The 10,284-nt window shown below is 40.8% G+C and overlaps 1 protein-coding gene across 1 annotated transcript; it reads right to left on the bottom strand.

Moving 5' to 3' along the window:
* Positions 1 to 7,686: 7,686 nt before the first annotated feature.
* Positions 7,687 to 9,834, bottom strand: LOC119557757 (sodium-coupled monocarboxylate transporter 2). Its single transcript, XM_037870653.1, has one exon. It carries the CDS (start codon positions 9,745 to 9,747, stop codon positions 7,975 to 7,977), a length of 1,773 nt encoding a protein of 590 aa, XP_037726581.1. The 5' UTR covers positions 9,748 to 9,834; the 3' UTR covers positions 7,687 to 7,974.
* Positions 9,835 to 10,284: the final 450 nt, after the last annotated feature.

The following is a 10,284-nucleotide window of genomic DNA, read 5'->3' as shown; positions in this document are numbered from 1 at the left end:
AATCTTTTTCACAAAAACTACTTCAGATTTCTATCCAATATTTACAAATACTTAAAAAATTAAATTGACTTAACCTTTAAGACCCAAAAAATAAGATAATATATATTTTATAAAAATTACTCTAAACTTTATAAATATTTAACTGATTACGTTTCAACCTATTGTTGGAAATGGTTCTTAATATTACAACAACATATTGCTTTACCCTCAAGGCAACCTAATAATTTCCAACAAAAAACAATATGTATATAGATCACTGACAGTACACAACCCCTAAGTATTGCACATCAGTTTTCATAATGTATTTATGGTCCTAGCTGTAAATATATTTTTTAAATGATTTACCTTAAGTTTAGTATCTTACTCGTCTCATAATTAATTGATGGTTTTAGTCAATGATAAATTTCTGTTTATCATTTGTAATGGCTAATTGTTTTTGGTGTATGCCAGGACAGGCACTCTTGTCGGCGGGAGTAACGATCGAACTTCAGTCTCAGTCGCTGTCTGTGCAACAGACACTCATATCGATTTATAAGATGCCACACACTCCTGACATTCGATAGTGACTCCACTGTCGTGTCCTGATGTCCTGATGTCTAGATGTCCCAGTGTCTCGATGTCCTGACGTCATCCATTCCCCAAAAGTCCTGGAGCTGCTGTGATTGAGCTGCGCGGTCGCTTTAAGTGATTTGCTCTCCAGCTAATTCGCAGACAATCCAACCTAAAAGCCGCAAGTGACTTTTGACAGCTTGAGTGGGGACCCCATCGAAATCAGTGGGGGGATTCGGAACTGCATGGGATCAGTATAAACGAAAGATCAACGAATCAGTTCGATAACATCTTATTATAAAGAGACATTGCCAAAACTTATCGAAAATCCATGCATCACAAAAGCACAATAAAAAGATAATAGTATAATATAATTTACCATTTTAATGGCAACTAAACTTGACAACAATATCACAATTTATTATTCAACATTTAAAACTCCTAATTGTACAATCCACTCATTTATTCGTATTATAATCACGATTGGGTACATTTAAAATGATTTATTTGAAATGGCAGTGCCATTTGGCTAAAATGAACTTATTGCAATGACTTGGATTTCACACCCAGCTAAAAGTTTGAAAACCAATCCGTTGATTCAATTATCTATGGCCTCGCCACAACAATTGGGTAATTTATCGAATGAACTGCAGCAGGGCGAGAAAAGAGCGAAAAACATTCGCACACTTCTCACAGCCTAAATCAGCCGCATAATCAGCGCTATCACCATCATCGGCACTATCATTATCATCATTGTTTCTTGTCGCGTCGATGGGGATCGAAGGTTGTCGGTTTCAGGCGGCTTACAAGGGGGTTTTGGGGGGGGGCTCACAGGGGGCTCTTGAGGGGTTAAGGGGCAAAAAGTGGGGAGCCAGCGACAGACAGAGTCATTTATAAAATTTCCACCAGAACGTGTTAAATGGCGTCAATATTAAAAGTTCAAATATGACGCTGACGATGACGACGCCTGGAAAATGGGCAAGGGAAAATGGTTATCGGGGCCGGGGGAAAATCGTAGGACGGGCAGGCAGACGTACATAGACGGCAAACGAATCAACAAACGTTGGAGCTATTATCGTTGTCGCAACATCACACAGATACAGATATAACCTACATATGTACATATGCAAAAAGGCGTTCGCGGCATATTACAGGGGGGTTACATCATATACAGCCTTAGAGGTGCTGTCCAAAAAAATATCTGCCGATATCAATGATGCAGAACAACTCTTTTGGTACTGTATTTTACAAAGTCCTGTATTTTATGGAATCCTACTAGGTATTCCGTTTTAAACATAGGTATTTATTTCATTATATTATGATTAAAAGACTTTTAACGAATATTACGAAAATATTATTAGCACCTGGAAAATAACATAAAGTACTAATGTAGGCCGTACGTTTTTGTAATGATTTCTAATGATTTCTCTTAAAAGCTTGTTTTTTATAGGTTCTATGTGGATTTTTGGGTTAGGGATAACCAGTACCCCTCTGAGGACTGCCACTGGTTACACATATGGTCCGTGTTGCTATTGCTTTTGCTGCTGCTGCTGCTCATCATCATCTTTTGGCGTTAGCAAGTGCTTGGCGGCAACTTCTAATGGCGGCATTATGCGACCCCCTTAACCCCCCAAACTTCTCACACTATGACCCCCTACCCCTCAGCCATCCCCCTCCCCTTCCTGCCCATGGATGTGTGTGCGCCCTGCCCAAAATGAAAATGAAACTGTTGCAAAATCCCATAAAACGGCCAAAAAGCTTTTGTAAATGACGCCAACAGCTGTCGATGGAAAAGCAGACAACGTCGCCGTCCGCCCAATTTGCCAAAGCACCAACCCACTCAGCCCCCAGCCCCTAAGCACCAACCCCCAGCCCCCAACCCCCGACCCCTAACCCCCCTCGGAAACACCCCCGCGTTGTACCGCCACTGACATGTATGCGTCTGTACACTGAATGAAATATTCTGCACTTAGTTACTAGATTGGTTATGCTTTAAGAAACATGATATTTCAAACTAAACTATTCCTAAACAATATTCTAATAAGTATAACTATTGATAGCTTGATTGGCTTTAAGAAACATGAGTCATATATTTCATACTAAACTATTCCTAACCAATATTCTAATAAATATAATTATTGATGCATTGTACAATTAATATTTGCTTTCAAGTATTATCAAAATTTTGTTTTGTAGTACTAGAAGAAATAAATATACAATACAAATATAGTAACTAAAAATAAAAATTAGTTATGTTCTTATGACACTTGCTTAAGTGTTTACTAACCGATGGTTTTTTGTTTAAATGTAGAAATCTTGATATTGTAGTGCCTAAATTTTTTTTTTTAATTGGCAAGTTGCCATGATTTTTTAAAACAAATCCAGTCACTTAGTCAAAAATCAATGAAGTGTCTTAAGGTCTTTGGGGTCTGAGCTTGTCAGATGCGGGTTGTTTATTTTATAGACTTCAATTTAAAAACCCCTTTCTTTTCTTTCACTGTACATTTGTGTGTTAGAAGGGATGGATGGCGCTGCTAGGGAGGAATCGTGATGGTTTTGGCGCGTTTTAATAAAGCGACAATGACATTTTATGAATTTTCCACTTTGTTCTCGGCCCACGCCCACAATCGCCTACCACCGCCCCCAAAAGCCCCCTTCTTTCCCCCCCGTTTGCCCCGCCCCTTTGTGCTGTTTTCATTATTTGTTTGTTTGCCAAGAACCACAGACTGGCGGCCTGTAGGACTCCAGGACTCCAAGACCAGGACTTTCCAAACTCCAAATGAATTGGCATTGTCTGTGTGTTCGACGGTTGCTTGTGTGTGTGTGTGTGTGTGTTCTGAGGGGGGTTTTGGGGTGTATGGGGGGCACACCCACCGTGTGTACGAGTGGTGCACAAAGGCGTGTCTCCGTGTGCCTTTTGATATCGGATTTCATCTATAATTAGCTGCAAAGTTAACGGTTGCCAGCCGTACCTTGACTTGTGGTTGGTGTGGCCCCGGTCAAGTAATTTGCTTGTCAGTGGGTTCCCGGGGTTCCCGGAGTTCCGGGGGTTGCACTCCAGGGGGTGGTGCCCCAATGTTTGCTCTTCCGTGGTCCTTGTGACGTCTCACATGACACCGCTCTCGTTAAAGTTCCACACAAATGGTAACACTTAAAGGCATTGCTTAGCCATCACACTTTATCGAAGAAAAATACCTAAAATGCCAACAAATTGTAGTAGAATTTATGCAAAATTGGCCCAAACCTGGAGCTAAGTCCATGTATGGCCTAATATTTAGGATTTCATGACCTAAAATTTTAGGTCACTAATGGCCAAAAATTTAGGCAATTTATGGCCTACATTTTAGGTAATTGACTGTATAGTATACAAATTTATTACAAATATAAATAGTTTAAAACTGCAAAATCCTTTTGCCACGAAAAAATAATATATGGACTTGGCTCAGGGGAAAAAGCGGTGCGTTTCGACACTTTTTTGTTCTGGGGGTTCGAAGTTCAGGTCATGCTCAAAACACAAACATTTTATTTCATTCTTCTTTTCTAATAAGTAAATGTGATATATTTTTCATACCAATATTAAATTTGCATTTGCTATGGAAATATTTTATATTTCCTAACAACATTTAACTCACTCTGGCCCTAGCGGGTATTCGAACCGGGGTCTTCTCACATCAGAGGCAGACGCCTTACCCGTTGGGCCATCGCACCACGTTACTCATGAGCTTGTAAGTTCAAGTTATAAATAAGGCATCGGACTCTCACGCGGAAGACCCCGAATCAATTCCCACCGCAGACAAAATAATGCAAGACCTAAAATGTTGTCCATCATTTTTCTGGGTGTACATATCGCGTTTATTATTTTTTCCAAGTAAAAATTTCTTATAAATATTGTAAAACTGATCAACTGAAGAATCGGGGGTGCCACACAAATCAATTCGGTTTTGAGTTCAGTTTAAGTATCATTTTTAAGGTACATAAAGTATGCAATACTATATTTCAAACTCACTTCATACTCTAAGACACCTAAAATACCAAAGTCAAATCTAAGTCATTTCAAAACCTTAGTGACTTGCGTGGCCCCCTTATAGATAAACTTAAGTTAAATTAAAATTAATAGAACATTTAAGAACTCGGCGATACAGTAAACAATTAAGAAAACTCTTTTGTTAAGATTTAGTCAGCTTATCCTCACAAGACATTGAGATATAAGAATAGAGATGTTCTAGTCCTATCCTATAAGTGGTACTTCAGATATCCTTAGACCTTTTCTTTAGCTGAAGCGGTTCCTCCGTGGGAGTCGGTTTGTAGTAGACGAAGGGGATTGCGGTCCGTTGCAGCCGCACCATGGCAACCGGCTCGTCTTTATATCAAAATGCCTTCTCTAAATATTATCATTGGACGACCTTATCGAGATGATGGTATTATCTATTAGGATCTTAAGACCCCCTTGTCAATGCCTTACAGTGGGGCTCCGACAAGAGCTTCTGACTTTCCCTAGATTACATAATCCGTCGGCTATGTCATCCATCGTATTCGCTGTCATCCAGATACAGAATCTGTTTGCACTAAGAATTCACCAGTCATCTCTGATGGTCTGCCAGTCATCTCGGGAGCAGTTCACGTCAGGTGAACTTTCTTCTGGCGATCTTAATCCGGAATTGGACCCAGACAAGGCCACGGCAATTGTTGATGCTAATCGGAGAAGAATTTTATTAGCTTATAGTGAGTTTCCAAAAGTAACCGAGATACCTAGTACTGCATTTCATGGGCAGGAGATGGGGTTTGAATCTTATTTAACTAAAGATCATTAACCCAGCTGTCATACCTGTAAGGGTTTCATAGATCTGAAGTTTGTATAATATTTATATTTTGTTTTCTTGATTTTAATCTATCATTCATCAATCTATAATATGATTCAGTTTGAAAAAACATTGTTATATTGTCTCCCGATTTCGACGCATTGCAATCTTAAGTGCATTTTGTACCTATTGCATAGATTGTATGATTTTAAGCTTATATACAAACGTAGGTACATTATTTATATAAGTATAATATTATAACTCAGTTTGATTAGTTTCAGATTAGTCGAAATCGGAGTGATTAGTGATTCTTCTGTTGCATTTCTTTCTGGTAGAACACCGTTTACCTGGAGCAAAGTCAATTAGGGGTAAGAGATTTCAAGGCCCTTAATAATTTTGAATATCTTTACCATAAAAATATTTATTTGTATAACCATTACTCGTAGAGTTAAAGGGAATTCGATGAAAAGTATGTAACAGATTGAGAAAAGTGTTTCCGACCCGATAAAGTATACAAATTCTTGATAAGGATCACTTATAAAAGGTTTTAAGTTAGAATTAAGCATACAGATTCTAGAGATTCCTGCACAGCGCACATTTTTATACCCTTGCAGAGGGTATAATGATTTTAGTCAGATCAGTTGATCAGCATCACTAGACGAGTCGGTCTAGCCATGTCCGTCTGTCCGTCCGTTTCTACGCAAACTAGTCTCTCAGTTTTAAAGCTATCCGGCTGAAACTTTCTTTCTTTTGCAGGTAGTATATAAGTCGGAACCAGCCGGATCGGACAACTATATCTAATAGCTCCCATAGGAATAATCGCCTTCGGCAAGAAAAACCCGATCGCCCGTCATCACGTCCTCCAAATAGAATACCATTTTCCTCGAAAGTATACGTAATGTAAGCCCAGTGAACCTGTCGTCCTTTTCTTCCTCTTCGTTTGATCCGATGTCGCTTACCAGGGATGACAAGAACAAATGTTACAGGATATTATTTTAAAATCAAAGAATATTTGTCAATATTCCTATAAACTGAAGAGTCAAAGCCTTCTTTGTTAATGTTAGATTTTTATTGAAAATCTCAATTTGAAAACACCGTTTTAAAACCAAAAACAAATATTTTCTTGCCAATGGATTAAAAATTAATTTATTTGCAATATGCCAGCCAAAAAATTGATTATTTTGGGGGGGAAAAAAGGGACTTAGATGATTAATGCACTTGTTGTCCCAGAAGACCGATATCATTTCACATTGGAATAAACAATTTGTTTTCCCTGCGTTGATACCCTCACCTTTACTTTTCCAACTAAAAGTAGATGCTTTTGTAAATGTGCCTATAATATACTACTAAACAACATGATTTCCCATTATAATTGGACAAATTTACATAATTGCATGGATATTTAAAGAGCTACTGAACTATTTTATAGCGTCCTAAACTCTTTTTTTAATAAGTACTACTAGGAGATAGTCTTCCTCCAAGGCTAAACAGGCCTCCTTGGATTACCAATGAGCTGGAAAGACTTAGGAATCTTAAAAAAACACTCTCTTCTTTTATTCAATTTAGATCTTGGATTTCAAGTCATTTGAATAGTAGATCTCATAGGGTGTTATTTAAATTCGCTGTTTCCAAGATGATCTAGTGCCTCAGCGTAGTCATTTAGGCCCTTTGCTGTTTACTCTGTATATTAATTATCCTTCTTCTATCGTAACACACTCTGGTGTACTAATCTATGCTGATGATGTTAAGCTTTGTTTATCATATAATAATATAGAGTCTGGTTTCTGCTTTCAGTCAGATGTATAAGTATTTGAATTTGAATTGCCTTAAATGCAACGTTATGACTTTCTATATATATATATAAACGTAGGAGTTCTACGTTTATAAGTTATTCCCTTCAGAACATGTCACTGGACCGAATATATTCAATTAACGATTTAGGTGTTCTCCTGGATCCAAAACATAAATTTGACTCCCACATAACCTCTACTGTAAAAAAAAGCTAAGAGTGTTCTCGGGTTTGTAAAGCGTTGGTCTAAAGAATTTTATGATCCATAACAACCAAATTATTATTTTTCTCCTGTATCAAGTGCACGTTGCCTTTAGGTCAGGTTACCTTCTTACTCGAGTAGATTGCTATTGATTAATTTGCTTACTTTAGTAACAACCAAGTGCTTGGTGTCGTTGTGCCGCTTTGTACCGCTCTAAGTACATTAACGTTCAACACTATAACATCAAAACTTTTTACCAAACTATCTTTGAAATTTTCAAAACATATAAGAAGTACATTTTAAACTGAAAACTAGTTTCTGTAATTTGGTATAATTGTTGCAGCAACTTTATCTTTATAATCATCTTCTCATTATTCTTTATTTAATCTAGTGATAAATGCCCCTTATAAATAAACTTAAATGAAGTTTACATTAGTGGAACATTTAAAAACGACAAACGACAAAGTAAACATTTAACAAAACATAAAAAAAAAAGTATAATCTAGCATGAGATTTGTTAAAAGTTAGAGAAGTTATACTGCCCCTTCTTAACAATAAGATATGCTTCATAAGCATAGGTATATTATAGGATAGGCTTATAGCACATCTTTATCTTAAAGATAATTCAGATATCCTCAGACCTTTTCGGGCTTCTCCAACTTCAACTGGAGGGGCTCCTCCGTGGGAGTCGGTTTGTAGTGGACGAAGGGCTGCACCACCGGCGACAGAAGATTGTGATCCAGCTTGTAGCCGGATCTGGGCTTCAGGATGTAGCTCAGGGGAATGGCCACCAGCCAGGTGATGGCGAAGCCCACCACAACGTACAGGTTGAAGGTGAGGTCCAGGATGCTAAATCCCTCTTCTTTCGCAGGGGCTTCCGTTGTGGAACTCAGGAGCATCGTAGATGCCGTGCTGGTAATGGTTTCATTCAGAGATGCAGCTGGACAGGATGCCGTACTGGTGGGCAGGGGATCATAGTGGTTGCGACCCCAACTCAGGATCACAATGGTGGTCATGCAGACAATGCTGGCCAAGACTCCGGCCATGGCGGACCTGCCATGGGCTTTGGGTATCAGCATGCCCAGCAAGAAAACCGCGCAGGTGGATCCAAAGCTAACGCCTCCAATCGAATAGATCACCTGCAGAATCGAGTTGAAGTTCTCCACCACCATGCCGCCGAAGATGCAGTAGATTCCGGCAAAGAGGACGAACAACTTCATGATCACATTGGCCCGGTGCTCCGTGTGTCGAATATGCGGCTTTATATAGTCGAAGTAGACGACTCCTCCCAGGGAATTAATGCTGGCGGAGAGGGTACTGAGGGCAGCACTGAAGACGCAGGAGATAAAAACACCTGGCATGCCCCACAAATGGCCCACGGTGTCCTGGACGAAGTAGGGAACCATCTTGTCCACCTTGGAGACATGACCCGATTGGATGGGATCGCAGTCGTGGAAGCGGGCGTAGATCACGATGCCCGTGAAGCAGTTGAAGAACATGATGAGGATGAAGCCGAACCCGAAGAGCACCAGGGATCTCCTGGCATGACCCAGAGATGGCAGCGATACAATTCTCTGGACGCAGCTCTGATTTAGACCCACGTATCCCGACCACAAGATCGTGGCCGATGTGAAAATGTTCCAGATCGTCGACCTAGTGGTCAGATCAAAGTTGTAGTTGATGTCCAGTCGTCCTCCCTCGCCGGCAATGCGAAGGACTTCGAAGAAGCCGCCCACTCGATTGGCGCCCATCACGCCAACCAGGACCACTGAGACCACCATAATGGCCGCCTGGATGACGTCCGTCCACACCACCGCCTTGATGCCTCCGAACATGGTGTAGAAAATGCAGATGCTACAGACCACCGTGTTTATGATGTGCACATTGAATCCCGTCACTTGGGCAAAGGCCAGCGAGGGCAGGAATATGAAGATGGGCAGCATGAAGAACATGGTCATTATAAAGATGAAGGTCTGCAGCACTCGCACCTCGCGGCAGAAACGGATCTCCAGGTACTCGTAGCAGTTCGTAATATTGTTGTTGTAGAAAACTGGAATCACCACATAGTTGAGGAGTGGCACCACCACCAACATGCAAACCACATTGAAGAACCAATTGATTCCGTACGCGTACATCTCTGCCGGAATGGTCATGATGGAGATAGCGGACAACTGACTGGCCACCAGGGAAATGGCAATGGGTATCGTCTTCATCCGCTTGCCGCCCATCAGGTACTCCTCCGTGGTGTCCGCACCCTTGGCGAAGAATCCGAAGTAAACTCCAATGGCCGCCGAGATGCCCAGCATCAAGGCGAATACGACGTAATCCGTGGTGTTGAAGATGAACTGGGAGTCGGGAACCACGGTGGCAGCAGTTGCCAAAACGGAGGCGTTCAAAAGGGACGACATTTTGGTACGATCCCGATTACCGGGGCGCCAAAATAACAATATATATAAAACTTTTCAGCCCCGTCAGCGGAGAATCGCGATTAAGCGCACCACGGCGACCGCCTCGTCTTTATATCAGGTTCTGGGTCCAGTCCGAAATTGCCTGCTCTAAATTTTATCTATTGACGGCGCTCTCCCGTACGACTTTATCTAGATGATGGTATTATCTATTAGAATCTTACGACCCCCTTGTCAATGCCCCACAGTGGGTCTCCGATAAGAGCTCCTGACTTGTCCGAGATTGCATAATAATCCATTGTTTTCGCTGTCATCCAAGTATAGAATCTGTTTACACTGATATCACCATTACAATCCTGCTGAGAATTCACCAGTCATCGCTGGCGGTCTGCCAGTCATCTCGGGAGCAGTTCACGTGAGGTGAACTCTCTTCTGGAGATCTTAATTCGGAATTAGACCCAGACAAGGCCACGGCAATTGTTGATGCTAATCGGGGGATTAGGCGAAGAATTTTACTAGCTTTTAGTGAGTTTCCAAAAG

The sequence above is a fragment of the Drosophila subpulchrella genome, chromosome X (assembly GCF_014743375.2).
Source record: "Drosophila subpulchrella strain 33 F10 #4 breed RU33 chromosome X, RU_Dsub_v1.1 Primary Assembly, whole genome shotgun sequence".
Taxonomy (NCBI): domain Eukaryota; kingdom Metazoa; phylum Arthropoda; class Insecta; order Diptera; family Drosophilidae; genus Drosophila; species Drosophila subpulchrella.
Note: the sequence above shows the minus strand (reverse complement) of the source record. Positions and strands in the feature narration are given on the sequence as shown.

Bases quoted from the DNA above. Each gene is read 5' to 3' on its own strand.
- LOC119557757 (XM_037870653.1), bottom strand. From the start codon at position 9,747: ATGTCGTCCCTTTTGAACGCCTCCGTTTTGGCAACTGCTGCCACCGTG.